Source organism: Rana temporaria, chromosome 7 (assembly GCF_905171775.1).
Source record: "Rana temporaria chromosome 7, aRanTem1.1, whole genome shotgun sequence".
NCBI lineage: Eukaryota > Metazoa > Chordata > Amphibia > Anura > Ranidae > Rana > Rana temporaria.
The window spans coordinates 38,217,716-38,244,366 of NC_053495.1; the positions used below are offsets into that span (position 1 = coordinate 38,217,716).

The 26,651-nt window shown below is 45.3% G+C and overlaps 1 protein-coding gene across 4 annotated transcripts in view; it reads left to right on the top strand.

Annotated features, from left to right (window-relative positions):
* The window catches only part of ARHGEF3 (Rho guanine nucleotide exchange factor 3), a 463,997-nt gene that overhangs the window by 174,339 nt on the left and 263,007 nt on the right, over window positions 1-26,651 (top strand). Inside the window, exon 1 of one of the 4 annotated variants that reach the window (XM_040359246.1) lies at window positions 19,315-19,577. The exons of the other annotated variants lie outside the window; for them this stretch is intronic. Coding sequence (XP_040215180.1) covers window positions 19,545-19,577 — 33 coding nt within the window. The 5' untranslated portion in view covers window positions 19,315-19,544. Of the gene's footprint in view, window positions 1-19,314; window positions 19,578-26,651 lie in introns of those variants that run through there. 4 annotated transcript variants of the gene reach the window in all.

The following is a 26,651-nucleotide window of genomic DNA, read 5'->3' on the forward strand; positions in this document are numbered from 1 at the left end:
GCTGCTTTGCTGGAATTCCACAGGGATTTCTCCCAGGGTATGCAGGTGCTTCCCTTTCCCTTTGCCTATACCTGGTTAGGTGTTTTGTTGCTTATTTTGTAACTTCTGTTGCTTTCTTCCAGTATATCCCTCTGCTGCTTCCCTGTGATTTTCATGGAGCCCACTGCCCTCGCAGACCACTACCAACAAACGAGGTATGGAGACCATCACTTGTGTGGTAAGTAGAGAAGAGACAAAAAAGAGAGCCGGCCACTAAACACTGCCTATCTGTTGCAGTCCCATCAGGCCAAGAGACGCAAGCCCACGGCGCAGGGAGAGGTCCAGGCATGCATCAAGCAGGAGGTCCCGTAAAAGTCGGTCAAGATCCTCCTCCCGCTACCATCGATCAAGGCACAGCCGATCACGCCGCAGCCGTTCCCGTCATAGCCGGTCTCACCGCAGACGGTCTCCCTCATCCCACCGTGAGCATTATCATACCCGTCCTGCAGCTAACGCTTGCTGGGTGTGCGGTGCTACTGCTTTGCCAGGAAAGCTAGCATGTCAGACTTGCTTTAATGAAGCAACTAGAGAAAAGGAGACGAGCGCCAGGATGACTACAGATTTCTCCTCCCAACAGCTCGTGGGGGAGTCAGCGCAAGAATCAATGTGGACTTCAGTTCCTTTGGTCTGTGATGAGCCCACTCCGGGCACTTCATCCTCCTCCGGCCCATATGCCCAACTAATAGAGGCTCATTCTGATCATGAAGATCGAGAACTTGTGTCTGGATTTGACTTCTGTCTAGTCGAACCTTTTGCCCGCTCAGTCAAGGCGACAATAGGCTGGGAAGAACCCGTGACGGAACCACCCAAGGTTGGGAAATATTTCCCCGAGTTAAGGAGGGACCCCGAACTGTTTCCCTTCATCGACGAACTGGAGGACCTCATTAAGGAGGAGTGGGAGAAACCGGACAAGCGTCCCGGTCTGTCCAACAAACTCTCTAAACTATACCCTCTGAAAGACTCTAAAGTCGCTTCCCTCATTAACGCTCCCGTGGTGGATGCTTCTCTTATGCGACTCGCCAGGCATGTCACTCTGCCAATAGAAGACGCAGTATCTTTCCGGGATGTTCTCGACCGTAAGATCGACCTAGAATTAAAAAAGGCTTACTCCACCTCGGGGGGCGCATGTAGACCAGCTATTGCTACGGCAGCTGTCGCCAGGGCCATTTCCGCATGGGCAGCCAATGCTGAGAAGGTTCTCCTAGAAGGTGCTGATCGAAGGGATGTCATATCCTCCTTGCAGGAGATCAGGCTAGCCGGTGACTTTATGGCGGGGGCCTCGGTGGATATCATTCGTTCCTCGGCCAGGTCCATGTTAGCCTCAGTTATGGCCCGCAGAGCCTTATGGTTAAAACCTTGGGTCGCTGATGCGGCTTCAAAAGCAAACTGGTGCAGGATACCATATGATGGCACGAACCTGTTCGGCACAAAATTGGATTCGGCAATCTCCAAGGTCACGGGTGGAAAATCGGGGCTTATTCCCTCCGACAGAAGACCCAAGCCTCAGAAAGGTCCTACCTTCAGGCGTAATCTGCCTGAGAGGTACAGGGAGGCCAGATCCTATCGTCCCGGTAAGGAGTTCAGGAGAGAATGGAGACCTAATCGCCCACCCTTTACGAGGGGGCAGAAGCCCAAGGTCACTACTGCAGGGGACCAGCAGAAGTCTTTTTGAAGTCTTGCCTGCCCACCCAGCTCAGGTGGGCGCCAGGCTCAGCAGTTTTGCGCAAATATGGTCAAACCACATAGAAGATCCATGGACCCTTTCTACTATAAAGCATGGCCACAGATGGAACTTTATAGGGGTATTGCCTCACGCTACCTTTCAGCCCACCAAAATACCGTCTTCCCTAGACAAAAGGAGACTGCTCATGCAATACATTTTAGAACTATTGCAGAAAAGAGCTATCATGGAAGTTCCTTCGCACCAAAGAGGCAGGGGATTTTATTCCCCTCTCTTTCTGGTTCGAAAGAAATCAGGGGACCTTCGGCCCGTACTGGACCTCAAGCGGCTCAACAGAAGGATTCAAATAGAGGCCTTCAAGATGGAGAGTCTCCAGTCCATCCTCCTGGCAGTAAATCTCGGGGACTGGATGCTGTCGATCGACCTGTCAGACGCCTACCTCCATGTGCCAATACATCCCGCATACCAGAAGTTCCTGCGCTTTTCCATCGGCCAACATCACTACCAATTCCGATGTCTACCATTCGGGATCTCCTCGGCTCCCAGGACGTTCACGAAGGTTATGCTTCCCCTCATAGCATTCCTCAGAGAGAAGGGGCTGCGGGTGCATCATTACCTGGACGATATCTTGCTTTTGGCCACAAATCGGGAGACTCTACTCCTCCAGCGGGAGATCCTAATCTCGACCCTCCAAAAGTTTGGCTGGTTAATCAACTGGCGAAAGAGCAGCCTTCAACCATCACAGTCCATGGTTTACCTGGGGGCAGAATTGGACACGAAACAGAACAGGGTACAACTGCCCTTAGAGAAGGTGAACCCCTTAATCCAGAAAGTGCGGAATCTATTGTCTTCCAGTCTCACGTCTTCCAGAACCTGCCTCAGTATGCTGGGCTCAATGTCATCCACCATACCCATGGTACAATGGTCCCAATGGCGCATGAGAACCCTGCAGAACACCTTTCTCAGGCATTGGGACGGAGCATCAATGCACCAACCCATCAGCATCCCCAGTCATGTAAGACACTCCCTTCTGTGGTGGACTTGCCCTTCCAACCTCAGAAGATTCAGGCCCATAGCTCCTCCGGAACCGGAGATAGTAACATCCGATGCCAGCGAGAGAGGTTGGGGGGCTCACTATCTGGATCAGACAGCCCAGGGTCACTGGCACTTCCCTGCTCGGGGGACAGTCTCAAATATACTGGAGCTCCGAGCGGCATTCCAGGCCCTCTTAGCCTTTGCGCCTCTTCTTCAGGGGAAGAGCGTCCTAATTCGGTTGGACAACAGGGTGGCGGTAGCCTACATCCAGAGGCAAGGCGGTACCCGAAGCCTCACTCTTCTGGAAGAAGTTCGCCCCATAATGGAGTGGTCCCAGATACATCTTCTGGACCTGAGAGCAGTCTATGTCCCAGCAGCACAGAATACGCTAGCCGACTTTCTGAGCAGAGAACTTCTATCCAACAACGAGGGGTCCCTGAATCCCCGGGTGTTCACCGTTCTAACGGAAACCTGGGGGGTTCCGGAGATAGACCTGGCAGCAACACCAGCGAATGCCAAGTGTTCGAGATTCCTTTCCAGGGTACCCTTTCCAACAGCGGAGGGGACAGATTGCCTCCTTCACCCATGGGACTTCAATTTGGGGTACATCTTCCCCCCAACTCCTCTAATAGCGAGGTTTCTGTCGCGACTATGAAGGTCGTCGGCCACAGTAATCACAGTGGTACCATTCTGGCCGAGGAGACCGTGGTTTACGACGCTCCTGCAGCTCAATACCCGACCTCCAATCCACCTTCCAGTTACGGCGGATCTCCTACTCCAAGGTCGGTCTCCCCATCCAGCCCCAGACAGGCTCCACCTGACAGCCTGGAGGTTGAGAGGGCTAGACTAAGGGAACAGGGATGTTCCCAAGCGGTTATAACAACCTTAATGCAGGCCAGGAAACCCTCCACGAACTCCATTTATACCAGGATTTGGGAAAAATTCGCCCAGCTGGCGCAACTCAAAGGTTGGAACCCCGTCTCACCCGATCCTTACCAGATCCTGGAGTTCCTGCAAACGGGAATTGACAAGGGACTAAATTCAGGCACCCTAAAGGTACAGATCTCCGCTCTGTCCGCCAAAACTGGCACCAGGTGGGCCTTGCATCCTTTGATCATCCAGTACATGAAGGCATGCGTAAAGATCAGACCACCCAGAAGACCGTCCTTCCCGTCCTGGGATCTTTCGGTGGTCCTCGAGGCGTTCTCCAATCCTCCCTTCTTCCCACTCAACTCGATTTCTCTATGGGATCTGACCTTAAAGTTATCCTTCCTCATCGCCATTGCCTCGGCGAGGAGAGTGTCGGAGTTGCAAGCTCTCATGTCTAAAGAACCATACCTGATTGTTCATCCCGACAGAGTGATTCTGAGACCATCAGACCGTTTCCTGCCCAAAGTTACTTCGGCCTTCCATTACAGCCAGGACATCGTCTTACCATGCCTTTCTAATGAGAATGGCGAACCTCATGCCCTGGACATTAAATCTACACTTTCCAAATATCTGTCGGCTACTACTCATCTCAGATCAACAGACGCTCTCTTGATTATACCTCACGGGGCCAGGCGGGGTCAGGCGGCCACTTCCCGCACCATCGCCTCTTGGCTGGTCAGAGCTATTGGAAAAGCGTATTCCACTCAGCAGATGGAGATCCCGGAAGGCGTCAGGGCACACTCAACCAGGGCAGTGGCAACCTCTTGGGCAGCATATTGTGGTGTTTCTGCGGAGACTATATGCAGAGCAGCAACCTGGTCTTCCAGGCATACCTTTATCGCCCACTACAGGGTGGACGCCGCTCTCTTGGCTACGGCCGAATTTGGCAGATCTGTCATCAGGGCCAATTCTTCTGCTCTATAGGGAATAAAATACCTTTGCATTGAACCCTCCCGACTGGCGAGTTATTTCCCAGTGTGTGCTGCCATGAATGCGTCAGGAAAACGGAAAATTGTATACTTACCTTCCGTAATTTTCCTTTCCTGACGCATCTTCATGGCAGCACACAGCTGCCCACCCTACTGTTCAATGATGATATTTACGGAGAATAATGCCGGGTGTCTCCCCTTCAAATTTATAGCTAACCAATCCTGTCAGGTTGTGGGGGCGGAGTCACAACCCAGTGTGTGCTGCCATGAAGATGCGTCAGGAAAGGAAAATTACGGAAGGTAAGTATACAATTTTCCGTTATTTGCAGTCCTCTCTTCTTTGCAGTCCTTTAAAGTACACAATTGACACAACATTCCTCAACTCCAGAAGGCAGGGAGCAGGAATCTGATTTTGTACACTGCACAGCACATAGCAGGGAGCTGAGTGTAATATGAGACCTGAGTGCACGCATTGGACACCCCACCAGCTCAGGATGTCAATTACCTGCTTGTGCTAATAGGAGGAGCAGGGCTGTCTTCCTTACTTGGTGTCAGCATAGACCAGTGGTTTCCACATTGCGGCTCGAAGGTCGTATGCGGCCCTTTGCTTGCTTTTATTTGGCCTCTGTGGCAATATTTTATTCACTGACAATGAAGGGCACAATTGCTCCCAATGACACCAACGATGGGGCACAATTCCTCCCAATGATACCAATGATGGGGCACAATTCCTTTCAATGACACCAATGATGGGGCACAATTCCTCCCAATGACACCAATGATGGGGCACAATTCCTCCCAATGACACCAATGATGGGGCACATGTTTTCAATGACACCACTATTGGGGCTCAATGACACCAATGATGGGGCACAATTCCTCCAAATGACGCTAATGATGGGGTACAATTCCTCACAATGACACCAACGATGGGGCACAATTCCTCCCAATGATACCAATGATGGGGCCCAATTCCTTTCAATGACACCAATGATGGGGCACAATTCCTCCCAATGAGACCAATGATGGGGCCCAATTCCTCCCAATGAGACCAATGATGGGGCACAATTCATCCCAATGAGACCAATGATGGGGTACAATTCCTGCCAATGAGACCAATGATGGGGTACAATTCCTGCCAATGAGACCAATGATGGGACACAATTCTTCCTAATGACGCCAATGACGGGGCACAATTCTTAACAATGACACCAATGATGGGACATTCCCGATGACCACATTCCAGCCCCCCTAAAATCTGAAGGACAGTAAACTGTCAGAAGTGACTCATGCAGACAGCAGATGAATGAGAGAGCAGACAGAAATCACACTAGGTGCTTTGGATTGAGGCAAATACACACTATAGAAGGATACAGGGCCGCCATCAGGGGGGTACAGGCAGTACACCTGTAAGGGGCCTGGATGGCAACCCCCCCTTTTTTTTGGAAGGGGTCCGGAGGTCCCCAGGGCCCCGGATGGCAACCCCCCCTTTGTTTTATTTAAAAAAAAATATATATATATATATATATATATATATATATATATATATATATATGTAATTTTTCTTTTTTATTAAAGGGCCCAGAGGTCCCCATGTGGCAACCCCCCTTTTTTTTATGAATGTTTATTTTTATTTGTTTTATATATATATATTTTTTTTTTTATTAAAGGGCCCAGAGGTCCTCAGGGCCCCGGATGGAAACCCCCCTTTTTATAAAAAAAATATGATTTTTTTTTTATACAAATTTTTTTCTTTCTTTTTTTTTCTATATATATATATTTTTATTAAAGGGCCCAGAGACCCCCCTTTTTTTTTATAAAAAAAGAACAAAACTTTTTTTATATTTATTTTTTATTAAAGGGCCCAAAGGTGTTTATTTTTATATATATATATATATATATATATATATATATATATATATATATATATATATATATATATATATATATATATATATATACATATATAAAATTAAAGGGCCCAGGGACCCCCCTTTATAAAGAAAATAAAACTTTTTTCTATATTTATTTTTTATTAAAGGGCCCAAAGGTTTATTTATATATATATATATATATATATATATATATATATATATATATATATATATATATATATATATATATATATATATATTTTTTTTTTTTTTTATTAAAGAGCCCAGAGGGCCCTGGATTGCTACCCCCCCCCCCTTTTTTTTATAGATTTTTCTGTATCTCCTTTTTTTTTTGTAAAGGGCCCCCCCCTCGCTTCTCAATATTCTCAATTACCGGCGGCACCCCCCCACTTCTCGATTTCAGGCAGCAGCAAGCACCCCCCCCCCTCCCCGGTTCTCTGCTCCAGGGGGCCCATGACTGAAGCTGTGTAAGGGGCCCCATAATTCCTGATGGCGGCCCTGGAAGGATATGCTTTGTTAATTTTTTTTTATTTCAGGGGTTTACAACCATTTTAAGATTGATAATTGTCTATCGTGTTCTGTATAACTTCATAGCACAATGTGTCAGGACAAGCGGCATGTGTGTTTCAATTGAAAAAGATAAGCTGCACTTAACTGCTCAAACTGTTAGCCTACTTCTAAATCTCAGACACAAATCAAAACCTCTTTTATGCATTTCACCAAGATGGGTGGGCTTCGCAATTTGTACTCCTGATTACACATAAGCTATAAACAGCACATCAGGATTTCATTAGTTGTGTGATCTGTTTCTCACTTTCATCATGGAGTTCTGTAGAATGATTGTAGCCGTGGAAATGTGCAGCGTCTAGCGCTCCCTTCCACAGATAGATAGATCACAGGCTTTGAAGATTCAGACAGCGATAAACAATATATATCATTTGTATGTACAACTGCGCACCAATTTACTGCTTGTTAATAGTGTATAATTTGCTGAGTAAACAGCTTTTGCATTGCCTGTGATATTGGGCCAGGTGGCTGCCTTTAAGCCAGCAAAATTCAGTTTCCTGTACGGACAATCCTTTCCAGAGCAATAGACCCTCCATCAACATTTTCATTGTTTTAATATATTTTTGTGTTAAAGGAAGCCATCCTTTTTACGCCATTTGCAGCTGGCTGTAGATATGGCACCTTGCCAAGCTTTTGAATATGCACGCTTCCTAGGCATGGACGACTCCTGTGTTCCTGATATTGTGTCTTTCATGTCCATACAAACGTGTCATCACACAGAGCTAGACTGTAATATTTAGGCCAGGAATCACTCGAGAGGCCAGCGCTATTCATGGAAACGGGCACACTGCCCCTTAGCCTTTGGTAATTTGTTTTACTTTAAAAATATTATTTAAGCAATTATTGACACCTTTGAAAAAAAAAAAAAGAATTACAGAAGAATCCAGTTGCAGTGCAAGCAAGGTAAAACTGTATCGCCCAATTATATATAAAATACAAGATAAAAAAGAAGAAAAACGGCGCCAACAATAATTGACTAGCAATCAGGCTAGATAGATAGTAAGCATAAAGCAAAAACAGACATATAAAGTAAGCATAAAGCAAAAACAGACATATAAACCTATCATGTGAATAAAGTCCCAATATGTGATAAATCTCGTTGGTGTCTACCTTCGAGACAAACAGCACCACAGTGAACGTTTTAACATCTGTGAGAACCGCCACCACATGGAAAGCCGCTTACCAGAGTGACAGGTATAAACAGCATTAAAGAGGTATGGTCTCTGCCCGTGGGTTAAAGCACAAGATCCAGATGCCCCAGGAATGAATCGTCCAAACGTGGGATTGCTAACTCCTTCACAAATGTGGTCCGTGGATCATAAATGACAAAAAACGGACCATAGCATAATACCGTTTTTAACCCGTTTATTTGAAAAAAAATAGTTGTACTTAGTGAGTGAAGAACTTATATAACGCAGCACATGCAAATTAAATCGCCTCTGGGCGCTCGTTGTTCCTGTCTCTTTTGATATCAAAAGAGATGAGTTTTGATCTTTCTTCTAAAGGCCAAGTGATTCTCCTCCAACCGAATGCTGGTTGGTAAAGCATTCCATAGTCTGGGACCTTGGAGCGCAAATCTTCGCTCTCCTTTGGACTTGTATTTGGCTTTGGGTATCTGGAGCAGATTTTGGTTGGTGGATCGCAGAACGCGATTGGGGTTGTGAGCTTTTATTTTTTCGCATAGATATTGGGGGGCCTTCCCATGGATGCACTTATGTATCAGACAAACAAACATAAACTTGTAAAAGCATGTAAAAAGATGCCGGCCGGCACTATAGGAGCCCTTCCTCCTTCACATCGAACGTGGTGACGTCACTGTACGCCGTTCCAGACGCGTTTAGTCATAAGTTGACATTTCAATGGGGATTGCACAAAAATTACCATATATACCTGAGTATAAGCCGACCCGAATATAAACCGAGGCACCTAATTTTACTACAAAAAAATGGTAAAACGTATTGACTCGAGCATAAGCCTAGGGTGTCCATCTGCATGCCTCACTGTAACCCACTGTGTCCATGTGCATGCCTCACTGTGTCCATGCCTCACTGTGTCCATGCCTCACTGTGTCCATTCCTCACTGTGCCCATTCCTCACTGTGCCCATGCCTCACTATGCCCATGCCTCGCTGTGTCCATGACTAGACTGACGTTTAACATGGGTGTCTATGGAAGGGTTGCCTGACTTTGAAAAATCAGTGCTCCTTAGCCATAGGTCCCCTAGATAAAAAAACGTTGCAAATTTGTAGAGGAGAAATGGGGCTACATATGTGCCAAGTTCCCGGTACCAGGTCCCCAAAGTCACCGGAGAAATTACCGTTTAACATGGAAGGGGTGCCCGGCTTTGAAAAATCAGTACTCCCCGGCCATAGGTCCCCCGACGAGAAAACTGCCGGAAAAAAAAGAGAACCAGCTTTCTTTTTTCCCGTTGTGATTCCCGGCGGAATTTTTCTCGTGTGTAGGCTTTTCCGAGGTGAAAAAAACACTCATGTTCAGAATCAAGTATGAGACAGGAGCGCTCTTTCTGGTAAAACTAGCATTTGTAATGGAGATATCACATTTGTCACGCTGCAAATTATTGCATCTTTTAATGCAGTGCATGAAAAGCGTAAATCGTCTTTCACCAAACTTTTACAAACACGAGGATCAGCAAAAGAAGCCCAAAGGGTGGCGCCGTTTGAATGGAACTTCCCCTTAATAGTCCCGTCGTACGTGTTGTACGTCACCGCACTTTGGACGGGCGGTATTTGGTCTGAACGTATGTATGCAAGGTAGGCTTGAGAGGAATCCTGTCGGGAAAAACTTTGTTTTTTTTCCTGCCGAGGAAAAACGGTTGTGTGTACGAAGCATCTTTTTCATTGCAGGTTGATAATGGATTCCAAGCAGAAGCAACGTGCGGTTCTTGATGAAGAAGCGGTGCAGGCTGTAAGGCCCTTTACACGCGGGCAAGAATCTCTTGCTGCCCGAGTGTACACACTGACCTTTCAAAAGAACCGCGGTTCTCTTGAAAGGAAAGAACGCGGTGACGTCATCGCGTACAACGAGCATGCACTCGTCACATTCGATGCTGTCGCCGCCATCTTGCTTCACCCTACCTATGCCGTGGAAGCTATCGCGCATGCGTCAAAGTCATTTCCAGCATGCGCGGGTTTCCACAGCGACAGGTAAGTATACACACTTTCGGGTTTCTCGTCGGGAAACAGGCCGACAAGAATCTCGACGAGAAAAAGGAGAGCAGGTTCTCTTTTTTCTCGTCGAGATTCTGGCCAGATTTCCTGATGAGAAACCTGAATGCCTCATACACACGAACAGGAATCTCGGCAATAAGCAGTTTTATTGCTGTTTACGAGGCTTTAATCGCCAGATGTTTTTTCACCTTATAGCATAGAATGCATTAAAGCGGAGGTTCACCCTAAAACAATTATATACCATTACATCCAGCATACTTCCGACATCTACAGTATGCTGTTTTTTTTTGCCGTATATACCGTTTTACTGTTATTTTCCCCCCGGCTTCCGGGTTCTGGCTCCCGCGGGAGTAGGCGTTCCTATTCAGAGGTTAGATGATTGACTTCTAGTGAAAAACTTCCCCTGGCGCATAAGGCGCGTCACCAGTTTTCCGTAAGTAGCCGACCTGCGAGTCGGCTCTATACGGCGCTACACGGCGCCTGCGCCCGCCGTGTAGAGCTGACTGCGCAGGCGCCATATAGAGCCGACTCGCAGTTCGGCTACTTACGGAAAACTTGTGACGCACCTTATACGCCAGGGGAAGTTTTTCACCAGACGTCAATCATCTAACCTCTGAATAGGAACGCCCACTCCCGCGGGAGCCAGAACCTGGAAGCCAGGGGGAAAATAACAAAAACGGTATGTACGGCAAAAAAAAATACTGTAGATGTCGGAAGTATGCTGGATGTAATGGTATATAGATGTTTTTTAGGGTGAACCTCCGCTTTAAGGTGAAAAAACATGAACCTTTACAACCCTTTTAATAATCACCTCTCTTCTTAACCCTCCTGGCGGTATCCCCGAGCGTGACTCGGGGTTGATTTTTTCTACCAAAATCGGTAACCCCGAGTCTGGCTTACCTTCTCCTGGATCCAGCGATGTCACCACGCTGTGTGAGCGAGCGGGACCTCGCTCGATTCACACAGCGTCCTCCTGTGCCGCCGATCTCCGTTCCCTGCGACGTTACGACGCACGGGAGCGGAGATCGGCGCCAAATTCAAAAAAGTAAACAAACACTATACATACAGTATACTGTAATCTTATAGATTACAGTACTGTATGTAAAAAAAACACACACCCCTTGTCCCTAGTGGTCTGCCCAGTGGTCTGCATGTTCTTTTATATAATAAAAACCTTTCTTTCTCCCTGCAAGCTGTAGATTGTCCATAGCAACCAAAAGTGTCTTTTTATGTCAAAAATGATTTTAGATCAGCTAGAAAACAGCGATAATAAATTATAATCACTTGCAGAATTGTGCGATAGTAATTTGCGGGGAAATTCGTCATAAAAAAAAAAATAATGACAGCAACAATTCTGCAACTGAGCAAATTTCAGTGATTTTGAGTTGTTTACATTATTGAATAATTTTTATTTTAATTATATTATTACTTGCTATAATTAATTATTTATAATTATTTATTATATTATCATTTAAAATTTTGTCATACCCGGGATGCCTATTAGATTCTTGTTTGGCCAGATTTAAGTGAGTTATTCCTAAAAATTACAGGCCTACAGTATAAAACACCAAATTTCCTTGCAAATAATTGTACCGCTTTCAGCATGTTTTTTCAGAAAGAATCATACCGCCAGGGAGGTTAATGCGTCAGAGCTTCATGTCATGGTTTTATAGATTGGTTAAAAATTTGGTTCGGGCATCAAGACACCAAGCTGCATTGCAGAATCTCCCAACTTATATTGAGGATAATAATTAACATTAATTGGGTTAACTGTGCCAGCAGTAATCAGCAGTACATTTGAATGTTTCCATACAAAGGCCTTCTCTGTGTAAATCATCGCATGAAATGTAATCACCCACCAAGCCCCACTCTTTTATAGCATCAAATGTACGACATCCTTATTATTTTTGTGATTTTATAGTATTTGCTGGGTAGAGGGGTCACTAACTCAGAATTTGCCCTTAGAATATGGGTCAGGGGGTGATACAGGAAGAGGAAATGGCAGTTGTGTTACTTACCTAGTAGAGAAGATCTTTATCCTGCCTCTTGAAACCTGTTTCCTTTTGAAAAATTGATTGTTGCACCATAGGGAGATGCTGGACTAAAGCAAGCTAATGAAGAGGCTATAATTAGTCTTTAATATATGACTTAACTGGGTCTTGGATATTAGTGAATGGTCAAAACAAGCGATCAAACGATCTACTAACAGCCAAAACAAATGGACACTATTCTGTACTCCTGGATCTCTCTGCTGCCTTTGATATGGTTGACCCCCCCCCTCCTCCTCAAAAAAATCCACACCTTCAGTCTCCCTGACTGCACTCTTCCCTGGTTCTCTTCCTACTTACCGGGCCGCACCTTTAACATTACTTACAATTCTACTTCCTCCTCTCCGCTCCCTTTCTCTGTCGGGGTCCCCCAAGGTTCTGTTCTTGGATCTCCCCTATTCTTATTCCATACAAAGTTGTTGAGCGGGGGGGGCGGATAATCTAGGGGGGGGGGGTGGGCGGCGAATGCGGGGGGGCGGACAATCGGTCAATCAAAGTTGTTAAGTTGTTGAGTTCGGGGGGGGGACAACCAATCGATGTTGTTGAGCGGGGGGCGCTTTACTGCCGACACAACCCCCGCCTCAGCGTGAAAGTAGCCTTAGATCTAACAATAACTGGTAAGCATAAAAACCTAACCAACTTTTGTCAAGAACAATACACTTTTTATTGCTTGTTTAAATTGTATTTAATTTTTTTCAGTGAAAGTGAATACACAGGGACCATCATTGCCATTGACACAATGGAGGTTATTTACAAAAGGCAAACTACAAGTGAAAAGTGCGCTTGAAATTGCACTGAAAGTTTACTTGGAAGTGCAGTCGCTGTAGATCTGAGGGGGACATGCAAGGAAGATAAAAAACAGCATTTCAGCTTGCACATGATTGGATGATAAAGTCAGCAGAGCTTCCCCTCATTTCAGATCTACCTCTCAGATTTACAGCAACTGCACTTCCAAGTAGACTTTCAGTGCAATTTCAAGTGCACTTTGCACTTGTAGTTTGCACTTGTAGTGCAAGGTGGATTTGCCTTTCGTAAATAACTCCCAATGGCCCTGCATGCCGTGTAAGGTATTTATAACACCGTGTTTTGCCATGCTCCTGAATATCCCCCTTTTTGGAGCCCAAATTCCACCATCCCCTTTTTCTACAATGCGGTCTTACATTTTAGACACAATGGGCCAGATTCACGTAGAATCGCCCTACGCTGCGACGGCGTAACGTATTACATTTACGTTACACCGCCGCAAGTTTTCAGCGTAAGTGCTTGATTCACAAAGCACTTGCCTGTAAACTTGCGGCGGCGTAGCGTAAATCTGCCCGGCGCAAGCCCGCCTAATTCAAATGGGGCGGGGACCATTTAAATTTGGCGCGTTCCCGCGCCGAACGTACTGCGCATGCTCCGTCCCTAAAATTTCCCGACGTGCAATGCGCTAAATGACGTCGCAAGGACGTAATTGGTTTTGACGTTAACGTAAATGGCGTCCAGCGCCATTCACGGACGACTTACGCAAACGACGTGAAATTTCAAATTTCGACGCGGGAACGACGGCCATACTTAACATTGGCTAGACCACCTAGAGGGCAGCTTTAGTTTTACGCGGCGTATCTCTACGGAAATTACGTAAATTTACAGCCACGGGCAAAGCGGACGTTCGTGAATCGGCATATTCTACGCCGACCGCAATGGAATCGCCACCTAGCGGCCGGCCTAGAATTGCAGCCTAAGATCCGACGGTGTAAGTCACTTACACCTGTCGGATCTTAGGGCTATCTATGCGTAACCTGATTCTATGAATCAGGCGCATAGATACGACAATCGTATCTCAGAGATACGACGGCGTATCAGGAGATACGCCGTTGTATCTCTTTTGTGAATCTGGCCCAATATAAAGATTTGTAAATATGAATGTTTCATTTGACGTTTTAATGTGTTGCAACTGATGTTCACACTGTAATAATGATAGATATGATAAATAACAGGAAACTTGTAAGAAGCTTGTTTAGCAACTGTTTGTTTTCATATTTAACTTGACCTTAAATGAGTGTGAAGCCAATTCATTTTTTAAGCAGAAGCAAAAGGGTAAAAGGTCTGTATCTGCAATTAGATGCAATGTGTTTGCAAAGATTTTGTTGATAGTTAACTTCAATTTGTTACCATGTTAAAGCTTAAAACAGAACTAAACTATATACGCGCACCAAAAACTGACCACGCCCCGTATGACATCACAATCTCATCATTCCCCGGGACTGTGACGTCATACAGGGGCGTGGTCACCGGGTGGCATCACCCAGTGACCACGCCCCATACCTATATAAATCATTGTGCACCATGCAACCGGCATTACAGCCAGGGCCGTCTTAATAGCCACATGGGCCCCTGGGCAAAGTAATGTCAACAAAAAGTGTCAACATTTCAAGAAGAGAAGGGGGAAGACGGCGACGAAGACCGGCCACCACTAGTAAAAGAGCTGGCAGAAGATAGCGGAGGTGCCGGGTAGAAAGCACCGGACAGCAAAGAAGAACCGGAGAGCGTGGAGAAGGCACCAGAGAGTGGGAGAAGAGGTCAAAGAGTCGGAAGAGACCCCCGAAGTCGGAAGAAGACCCCTGGAGTTGAAAGAAGACCCCCCGGAGCTGCCTAATAAATTACTTTAAAAACCTGTGTAGTGTGTTTTTTTATTGACATTTTTTTTCCACCAGGTGAATGGGTAGGGGTACGATGTACCCCATACTCATACACATAGGGTGGGAGGCTCGGAACGGAACACTTGTGCGAATCAGATGCGTGCCCATAGAAGATAATGGGCCTGAATTCACACTTGAGCCGCACCGCAATGCCTAGAAAACGTACACGTTTTTTGGGCAAAGCGCAGTGCGAATGCATCGCACACATGTGAACCAGCCTCATTAAAATCTGTGTATTTTATAATGTTTAAGCTGCAACCAATTTGCATAGGTGTGAACGGGGCCTTCAAAGAAGTCTTTACTAAAGAAACATTAACATTTTTAACTGGTGCGTCTCCTTTTCCCCTCCTTGATTAGAGTCCATGTGTTCAGAGATCCTGCAAAGCCTGTACTGAGGTTCTGCAAACAATCTTTAGAGAAAGTGCAGAGCCTGATGTCAGAACAATGACTCTCTTGTGATAATGGAGAGGTTAACAACAGAGCAAGAAGAGATGTTCCTTCCATTCACCCACACTCATTATTGTATTCTGAGATCTTCCAACGTGTTGGAAAACCTTTGTGATCAATTAACAGTCCTCTTCTTTCCTCTACAGAGAAGGGATGGTCAGGGATAACTTAAAGGGGTTGTAAAGGTTTGTTTTTTATTTTCTAAATAGGTTCCTTTAAGCTAGTGCATTGTTGGTTCACTTACCTTTTCCTTCCATTTCCCTTCTAAAAAAATTGTTTTCTTTGTCTGAATTTCTCAATTCCCGTTTCTCCTCAGTAAGCTTGCCCCCATCATCTGGCTGGGGGTTAGTCAGCCAGAACAGCTTACTGAGGAGGGACAGGAAGTGAGAAATTCAGACAGAAAAAAAAAACATTTAGGGCCAGATTCACAGAAGAGATACGATGGAGTATCTCAGATACACCATCGTATCTCTGATTTTTACTGGTCCTATCTATGCACCTGATTCATAGAACCAGTTACGCATAGATAGGGCCGAGATCCGACAGTATCACACTGTGTTACACTGTCGGATCTTTTTTTGGATTTAAAAATGGCGCCGGAAGCGTTCCCGCTGATTTACACTGAATAATATGTAAATCAGCGAGATACGCGAAATTCACGAACGTACGCGGACCCGACGCTGTGTTCTTACGTCGTTTCCGTAGCGCGGTACCCGTCGTATACTTACCCTTTCTAAAAGCAGGGGTAAGTATTGTTAAGTATGGCCGTCGTTCCCGCGTCGAATTTGAAATTTCCTACGTCGTTTGCGTACGCCGATTCACAAACACGCGCGTCGCAAGTCCCGCTCACGTCGCAACCACTGACGTCCTATTGACGTCAGTGGGAGCAATGCACGCCGGGAAATTCCCCGGACGGCGCATGTGTATTTAAATCGGCGGGGGAGCACGCCTGATTTAAATAGTACACTCCCCCAGCCGCGGAATTTGAATTCCGCCGGGGGAGTTAGGATCCGCCGGCGCAAGTTTGGAGGTAAGTGTGTTGTGAATTTGACACTTTCCTCACAAACTTGCGAGGGCGGATCTTAAAACACATAGGTTACACGGATCTAAAGATCCGCTAACCTTTGTGAATCTGGCCCTTAGAAGGGAAAAGGTAAGTGAACCAACAATGCACTAGCTTAAAGGAACCTATTTAGAAAATAAAAAACAAACCTTTACAACCCCTTTAGTACCAGCGTTCAGTCCCACCAAGTATTACCACCCATGGTGTTTGGTGAGACCTTTGTCCTTCAAAATCATGGGATTTAAAGGCCCGCAACACACAATACGAAAATCGAAAGTAAAATTTCGTCCGAACGATCTACCGAGTTTCAGATTGTTAGTACGGTGCTTTCGACAACCGATTCTGTTTTTCCGTCTGACAAATGCTGGATTTGCAGACTATAACATTTTTGTTGGATGTAAACACAACGTCCGATTTTAATATAATTAGTACGGTTTTCGTCCGAAAAAAAAAATAGTAATTGTAATACACACGATCAGGCCTCGTACACACGACCGAGTTTCTCTGCAAAAACCAGCAAGAAACTTGCTGGGAGATATTTTTTTTGCTGAGGAAACCGGTCGTGTGTACATTTTCGTTGAGGAAACTGTCACCTCCCGTCCCCGTCCCCCTCGTTGTGTTCTGGGAACACTCGGCTCCCAGTACACATCGGGAGTCAATCGGCAGGCGTAAGCGACTCACGCATGCGCCATAGGGAACCGGGCAGTGAAGCCAGAGCGCTTCACTTCTTGGTTCCCTCACCGAGGATGGTGGGGGGGCAGCAGAGTGACGACGCTGGACTCCAGGACAGGTAAGTGTCCTAATATTAAAAGTCAGCAGCTGCAGTATTTGTAGCTGCTGGCTTTTAAAAAAAAAAATCAGCGGACATCCGCTTTAAGTGTACCTGAGATCAACTACCATAACCAACACTCTGTTTAACTTTCATTCACCATTTATTATACAGTTTTTTACTCTACCCATGTTATACAATGATGGCGTTATTGCATGCACGTTCAACAGATTTTTTTTATTCCGACTGTTTTTGATAAACGATTTTCTATTCATGTATGGTCAGCATTAGTGTTCTATGTGAGACCAGTAAGTGAGAGGAGCGGTCCTGGAGCCAGGACAGTGCTGGGGTCCAGCGAGAGGGTCCAGGTACATGTTTAGGGATGAGTGTGAATAGTAAAAGTAGTGGTGAGGTTTTTATTTTTTACTCTCCAATATTTCTTTTTAAATGCAGAAAATCCATTAAAGTAAAAAAAAAAAAATTAGACTTTAAAACCGTATTAATGATGTTTATATGCAGTATCGTGCTGGCAGAAAGATTTAAAAAAGACAAGTTAGGTTCTGTAAAGACTTTGCATATATATGCATACAGGAACATTAAAGCGGGGGTTCACCCTATAAACCCAAAAAAAAAAAAAATGTTTTGTTCTACCATAAAATCAGGCATTGTAGCGCGAGCTACAGTATGCCTGTCCCGATTTTTTTTCCCCCGTACTCACCGTTTACTCGTACATCGAATATACCGACTCCCCTCGGGGAATGGGCGTGCCTATGGAGACGGAGGATGATTGGCGGCCGGCTCTGGCGCGTCACGCTTCTCCGAAAATAGCCGAAATAGGCTTGGCTCTTCACGGCGCCTGCGCATAGCCTGTGCGCAGGCGCCGTGAAGAGCCGAGACCTACTCCGGCTGTCTTCGGGGAGAGTGACGTGCCAGGGCCGGCCGTCAATCATCCTCCCTCTCCATAGGCACGCCCATTCCCCGCGGGAGCCGAAATCTATAATGTACGATTACACTGTGAGTACGGGGGTAAAAAAATCGGGACAGGCATACTGTAGCTCGCGCTACAATGCCTGTCTCGATGGTAAAATCATGTCAGTGAGGGTGAACTACCGCTTTAACATGCATATTCATATATATGCATAAAATTCTCCTTCACCCTCATATTGTTGCAGATTAAGTGAATAAGCTTGCATAGACTTATCCATACGTGTACTGAACTTGTTTTATTGTTTTAAATTAAAATAACAAACATGTTATACTTACCTGCTCTGTGTAGTGGTTTTGCACAGAGCAGCCCAGATCCTCATCTTCTCGGGAGGCTTGTCGTAACCTTTCAAACGCCTGAATCTGAAGTGATGCATCCCGGATCAGGAGTAGGTCATTTTGGCCAAGCAATCTATAAAAGAACAATACTTTCAAATTTTGAATATCTATAAAAGAACAATACTTTCACATTTTGAGTATCTATAAAAGAACAATACTTTCACATTTTGAATATCTATAAAAGAACAATACTTTCACATTTTGAATATCTATAAAAGAACAATACTTTCACATTTTGAGTATCTATAAAAGAACAATACTTTCACATTTTGAATATCTATAAAAGAACAATACTTTCACATTTTGAATATCTATAAAAGAACAATACTTTCACATTTTGAGTATCTATAAAAGAACAATACTTTCACATTTTGAGTATCTATAAAAGAACAATACTTTCACATTTTGAGTATCTATAAAAGAACAATACTTTCACATTTTGAGTAGCTCTACTGCAGACCTGTAAAGCCTTGCCTCTTATCTCATCGGCTGCGTGCTACATATATAACTGGGCCCACCACCACCCTGGAGCATCAAAGGGCATCAGCCGGGCCCAGATGTAGAGCTCTCTGATGACTGATCCCCCCTTATCTCATACACTAACCACAACCCTGAGATTGAGACATGACAGCTCTCGGTATGCAGTATCAGCATGCAGCTCCTGTACTTTGAGCCACAAGTAGCGTAATAGGTCTTTCCCCAATAAGTGCTCTTAACAAAACCACACATAGGGGCAAAGCCTTTCTGAATGATGCATTTCTGATAGCAACAGATAGTCGCTTCCTGCCGTGCACTTTAGGCTATTCACTGGGAGGGGTTAGCACAGGCAGCTGGAAGGAAAGCATGAAGCTGTATTGCAGACACTGCAGCCTCCTGATACTCAACTTACTCTGCAACACTGAGCTGATTATATATACATACCTGAGCGGAATTACATCCCATGCATCCTCATGGTGTGGTGCTGCTGCTTTGTGCATCATCAGGTAGGTGGGCTTGCATCCTTTTGTGTCACTTGGGGCATCACTACATTGATCTTAGCCGGATGGATATCACTTTGATGAGTCAGGGCATGCCAAGATTATTTCTCATCACTTACTTGTTTTTTTATGTTATTCTTTATATATTTAAAAAAATTCTTTCTTGTAAGAGAACGATGCATGTGTTTATAGAAAATATATGTTTTTCTGGCAGAAGCATGTATTAAAAATGCACACACAGATTCCATAACACTGAACCCTTATCTATGGTTATTTATTACAATTTATTACAACAACTAGGCATGTGTAGATATATTTGGTTGAAGGTTCATCTTTATAGGCTGTGACATTGAAAGCTCTCTCCTTGACAAGCTGAAAGGTACTGAATATTTAGTAGTTTTTCGAATTTATTTCATGTATTTCTGCCGAGTTTGCTTAACTGTAGGAGTCTCAGTATCTTCTCATTCATTGCCGGTGTGTTTTTTGGGGTTAGATAGTTATTGAAGATGATGTTATGTGAACCATCAGTGGACATTCCCAGATAACGGCAAGTTAAAGCTGACCTTTGCACTCCCTTCCCAACCACCTTCTCCCATTGCCCTCCTGCCCCTTGACTCTCATGCCTCACCTCGGATATGTTTCTATTTTTTTTCTTTTGGGTAAAACATTCCTGCACGTCCTTTATCTCACCTAGATGACAATCATATTTGTTTCCCACAGCTTCTTTGATAACCACATCGCACCACATTCCAGGAGGCAACGGGGAACCCTATGGTGCATACACGGTGCCATGTCATCAAGGGGGTCTTGCTGTCTCTTCATGGTTTTGGCAGCTGAGCCCCTTATGATATACCATGACACGTGGTCGTCATCACAGGGCTGCAAGAATACGGAAAAGACATCCACCCCCCCCCCCCCCCATAATGATGTCAGAGCCACAAGTAGTGTAATAGGTCTTTCTATTACGCTGATATTGGGACATCTGTCTTTTAATGGCATCCCAGTCTGAAGCCTCGTACACACAACCGAGTTTCTCGGCAAAAAACAGCAAGAAACTTGCTGGGAGATATTTTTTTGCCGAGGAAACCGGTCGTGTGTACATTTTCGTCGAGGAAACTGTCGAGAAACTCGACGAGCCAAAAAGAGAGCATGTTCTCTATTTCCTTGACGGGAATGGAGAAAATTGGCTTGTTGAGTTCCTCGACAGCCTAACAAGAAACTCGACGAGGAAAACGATGTGTTTCACCCGTCGAGTTTCTCGGTCGTTTGTACGAGGCCTTAGGCCGTGTACACACGGTTGATCCATCCGATGAGAACGGTCCGAAGGACCGTTGTCATCGGTTAACCGATGAAGCTGACTGATGGTCCGTCGCGCCTACACACCATCCGATCGTGTCAGAACGCGGTGATGTAAAACACAACGACGTGCTGAAAAAAACGAAGTTCAATGCTTCCAAGCATGCGTCGACTTGATTCAGAGCATGCGCGGATTTTTAACCGCTGCTTTTGCATACTATCGATCGGTTTTGACCTATCGGTTAGGAGTCCATCGGTTAAATTTTAAAGCAAGTTCTCATTTTTTTGACCGAAGGTTAAATAACCTATGGGGCCTACACACGATCGGTTTGGACTGATGAAAACGGTCCTTCAGACCATTGTCCTCTGGCGATCCTATCGTGTGTACGCGGCCTAATAGGTCTTTCTATTACGCTGATATTGGGACATCTGTCTTTACACACACATGAATTTTAATGGCATCCCAGTCTTAGTCCGTAGGGTTCAATAATAAGTTGGCCCACTCTTTGCAGCTAAAATGCCCCGTACACACGACCGGTTTTCCCGTCGAAAAAAAAAACAACGGAATTACTCTCAAGCCTGCCTTGCATACACACAGTCACACAAAAGTCCGGTGAACTTTTGACTGCCAAGAACGCGGTGACCTAAAAGACTACGACGAGCCGACACAATGAAGTTCTATACTTCAATTTGTTTCCGAGCATACGTTTTTTTTCCTGTCCGAAAAGCATACAGACGAACGGTTTTCCCGCTAGGATTTTTTCCTGACGGGAAAAAAGAGATCCTGCTCTCTTTTTTTTCCCGGCAGTTTTCCTGTAGGAAAAAGTTCGATGGAGTATACACGCGGTCAGGATTCCCGGCCAAAAGCTCTCATGTCAGTTTTTCCGACGGGAAAACCGGTCGTGTGTATGGAGCATAACAGTTTCAACTCTTCTGGGAGGGCTGTCCACAAGGTTTAGGAGTGTGTCTATGGGAATATTTGACCATTCTTCCAGAAGCGCATTTGTGAGGTCAGGCATTAATGTGGACGAGAAGGCCTGGCTCGCTGTTTCCGCTCTAATTCATTCCATAGGTCTTCTATCGGGTTGAGGTCTGGACAGTCGAGTTCCCCACCCCAAACTCGCTCATTCATGTCTTTATGGACCTTGTTTGTGCACTGGTGCGCAGTGATGTTGGAACAGGAAGGATCCATCCCCAAACTGTTCCAACAAATTTGAGAGCTTGAAATTGTCCAAAATGTCTTGGTATGCTGACGCCTTAAGAGTTCCCTTCACTGGCCAAGCCCACCCTCTGAAAAACCACCCCACACCATAATCTCCCCCCCCCCCCCCACCAAATGATTTGGACCAGTACACAAAGCAAGGTCCATAAAAACATGGATGAGCAAGTTTAGGGTGGAGGAACTTGACTGGCCTGCACAGAGTCCTGCCCTCAACCTGACTGAACATCTTTGGGATGAATTAGAGCGAAGACTGCGAGCCAGGCCTTTTTATCCAACATCAGTGCCTGACCTCACAAATGCGCTTCTGGAAGAATGGTCAAACATTCACATATGTGGACAGCCTTCCTAGAATAATTGAAGCTGCAAAGGGTGGGCCAACTCAATCGTGAACCCTACGGACTAAGACTGAGTGGCATTAAAGTTCATGTGCGTGTAAACGCAGGGGTCACAATACCTTTGGTAATATAGTGTATCTGTGTTTGTTCTAACAGCAGTGTTGGACATCACATCTATTAAAAAAAAAAAAACTGCATGGTCCCACGGTATATGGGATTGTATTTATGAAAGAAAGAGAGATGCGCCCATCTAAGTGCAGTAAGCATGAAATGGGCGCATCTCTCTTTCTTTCATAAATATTTTCCAGAGCTTGCTTCTGCTATAGGGTTGCTGGCGCTAGTGCTGGTATATATCTTTTGGATTTTAAATTGGACTTTTATTGGACTATTGACCAAACCCTTTGCATTTTTATGGACCATATGCTATTTTACCATTGATCATTTTTAGATACACTGATAATCGTGCACCATCTACCACATTTTTTGTATATGGGATTGTAGCTACCCTGATAGTGTCCAACAAGGACTTCAGCACTATGAGCACACACAGACAGGATGTCAATGCACCCTAATTGGGGGTACACAGAAACAATATTTAAAAGGCAGAGAAACATTATTTTAATGTTTTTTGGTAGATTAACCAATTTGTGGTGGACAATCCTGGGAACTTTCCAGCTTTTTGCCCAGAGATGGCGGCTTTTCCCTTAGGTTAGTGGTTGGCACTGGGCTGAGTTCTCCAGCTTTCTACACTGTCACCCCTGTCAGTCAGAATAGGGGCCAGGATAGCTGATAGAGGGAGGATTTTGCTCTCTCCTCCCTCCAATGGCAGCCTACTGTGGGCAGAAGACAGCAAGTAGAGAGGGTGCCCACTGAGAGCAGACTTCTTTTTCGGTATTAGCCCAGCCCTCTACTCCACCCATGTCCCAAATTTATTCTCAGGCCCATTTATTTACAAAAGTTCCAGGGCACAATGGTGGGTATAGTACCTTATCCTGGATTAGGAGTGGATTTAACAGGGAATAGTTAGTGCTGCTGGGGATTGCAATGCAACAGGTGCAATCCCACCACCCTCAAACATGAATCAGCTGACTATGTTTGTAAACAGGGGAATAACTATTAAGTGTGGGCGCACATTACGTCGCCGTAGAGTAACCAATGTACGCTACGCCAACGTAGCGCAGAGAGGCAAGCAATGCATTCAGCAAGCCAGTGCTCCCAACGCTGCGCCAGCGTGGCGTGGGATTTGAAGGCATACGCCGGCGTAGGTGGAAGTGGGTGTGACCCATGCAAATGAGGCGTGACCCCATGCAAATGATGGGCCGAGCGCCAGACAGATATGTATCCCGAACTGCGCCGTGACGTGGATGCATCCCCCTGTGCCTGCTCACAACCACGTCCGAACAACTGCCCAAACTACGCCGGATCACTGCGTACGGCGTGAACATAACCTACGCCCAGCCAGACATATGTCCAACGTAAAATTCGCTGGCTTGTGTTCCCTGGTGCAGACCTTTGCATGTCTGCTGCTGGGTTGCACCTCCTTTATGGGGAATAACTTTACGCCGGACATACAACTTACGCGCACCTCGCGTAGCCTGCGTCGGGCGCACGCAGGTTCGTGAATCGCCGTATTTCCCTCATTTGCATATTTGAATGGCTAATCAATGGGAGCGGCACCAAGCACCCAGCCTAAATGTGCGCCCACCCTACGCCAGCTTAAGCAAGCTACGTCGACGGGGTGTAGCCTGGTTTTAGGCGCATATCTGTTTGTGGGTCTGGCGCACAGATACGACGGTGCACATTTGCACTTACGTCGGCGTAACTTGTTATACTTCGGCGTAAGTGCTTTGTGAATCTGGGCCTATGTGTTTTTTTTTTATTTATTTTTTTACGTGTAACCTAACCCTCCTATCCTTTACACCCAATGAAGCTGCCATCTTGGCCTATTTGATCTGCGCTTGCCACGGTGCTGTACATGTGATCAATTATGACTTTTCTTGACAGTTCGACTGAGAGCATAAGCAACTGTGACAGTTATCATTCACGGCATGTCTTGAAAATAACTGTTATGGGAAACCATTAAATCGATGGGTTTGGTTCCCCTTTAACCTGTTCAATTACTGCTTCTCCAGAGAAGTCTTGGCTGCTGATCTCAACATATACCCCATACACTTTAGACCATTGCCAAATCCAGTTGAAAAAGGCCAGATTGGTAGAGTGTCATCTAACAGTGAGCACCTATGCTACAAAAAGTACACCCAAATATTACATAGATTTATGGGTACATTTTGGCCTTTTTCTTTGGAGAAACGGTCCATTAAATGGCAAGAAAAGTTTCACATTTAGAACAATCAAAATATGTGTGATTGTGTAATTGCTGTCGAGATGTCATTTAATACTCACCATACATGTTACAATCTTCTTTTTTTTTTTTCTAGAGTAGTTTAGAAATTTCACATTTTCTGGCTGTCAGTCAACTATACTAATTAATTTATTATTTTTATTTTTAATTTTTTTAGATTAATAATTACTGAACATCCAAAACTTAAAGTAGAACTATAGTAAAAAAAAAATCTTTATATTGGATAGAGCAAGGTAGGGTTATAACCCATTAGATTTTGTTCACCATCTGTGTCCAATTGGGGAGATTTACTATCACTTTCCTGCAAATTAAAGTGGTGTTCCGGCCTTGAAAAAAAATTAAAAGCCAGCAGCTACACATACTGCAGCTGCTGGCTTTAAATAAATGGACAATCACCTGTCCTGGAGTCCAGCGATGTTGGCACCCACAGCTGATCTTTACATCAGCTGTCCGGTGCTCCGCCGCCATTGCAGGTAGGGGAATCCGGCAGTGTAGCCTTTCGGCTTCACGCCGGGAACCCTACTGTGCATGTGCGAGGCCCCGCTCCTCTCTCTTATTGGCCCAGTGGCCAAGGGAGAAGGAGGGAGCCCCGCGGTGACGTCACAGCTCCGTGGCAGGGACTTCCGGAAGTGGAAAAGGATATCTGTCATGTATCATGTCCCCCCCCCCCCCCCCCGAAAGGTGCCAATTATGGCACCAGAGGGGAGGAGGAATGAGATGAGCGGAAGTTCCACTTTTGGGTGGAACGCCGCTTTAAGGGAATTTCTTGAGGTCCCCAGGTCACCAGAACTAGTGTCCACATTGGAAGATTTCCCCTCTATAACTTTTCTGGGGGTCAACCCAAAATTTTAGATTTTCTTTTACTTTCACTTTCAATGATAATGGTAAACGGACAAATAGAGAGGGTGAATCTCCCTAATGGGGGCACAGACAGCAATAAAAGCTGACAAGCATTCTAATCACCCTCCACTCTATCCAAAACTAAAAACAAGTTTTACATACCTCCCAACTTTTTGAGATGGGAATGAGGGACACCTATCGGCAAATGTATGCAGGAATTGGTCACACCCCCTTAAAGGAGAATTGTACAAAAAAACAAGATTGGTTAAACCCACAAGTGCTTTTTTTTTTTTACTACTACTATTCCTTTTAAAATGGCTTTTGGAATTTACAAATGCAGCAATTTATAAATCAGATGAAAGGTTTAGCGCTGGGAAACACTTTTTGATAGATAACAAATTCATTTTATATACAACTATATAGATCAGACCAAAATGAGGGACAAGTGAGGAGGAAAGAGGGACAGAGGGACATTGCTCCAAATCAGGGAAAGTCCCTCGAAATCACGGACTGTTGGGAGCTATGCCTTTAGGTATCAGTGGCGGCTGGTGCTCAAATTTTTTTTTTGGGGGGGGGGGGGGCAAACGAAAAAGAAAAAAATTGCAGCCTCACTGTGCCCATCAAATGCAGCCACTGTGCCATCAATTGTCACCACTGTGCCATGCCATCAAACGCAGCTACTGTGCCATGCCATCAAACGCAGCCACTGTGCCATCAATTCGCACCACTGTGCCATGCCATCAAACGCAGCCACTGTGCCATGCCATCAAACGCAGCCACTGTGCCATGCCATCAAATGCAGCCACTGTGCCATGCCATCAAACACAGCTACTGTGCCATGCCATCAAACGCAGCCACTGTGCCATCAATTTGCCCCACTGTGCCATGCCATCAAACGCAGCCACTGTGCCATGCCATCAAACACAGCCACTGTGCCATCAATTGTCGCCACTGTGTCAATTGTCACCACTGTGCCCTTTAATTGTCGCCACTGTGCCCATTGATGCCACTGTGCCCTTTAACTG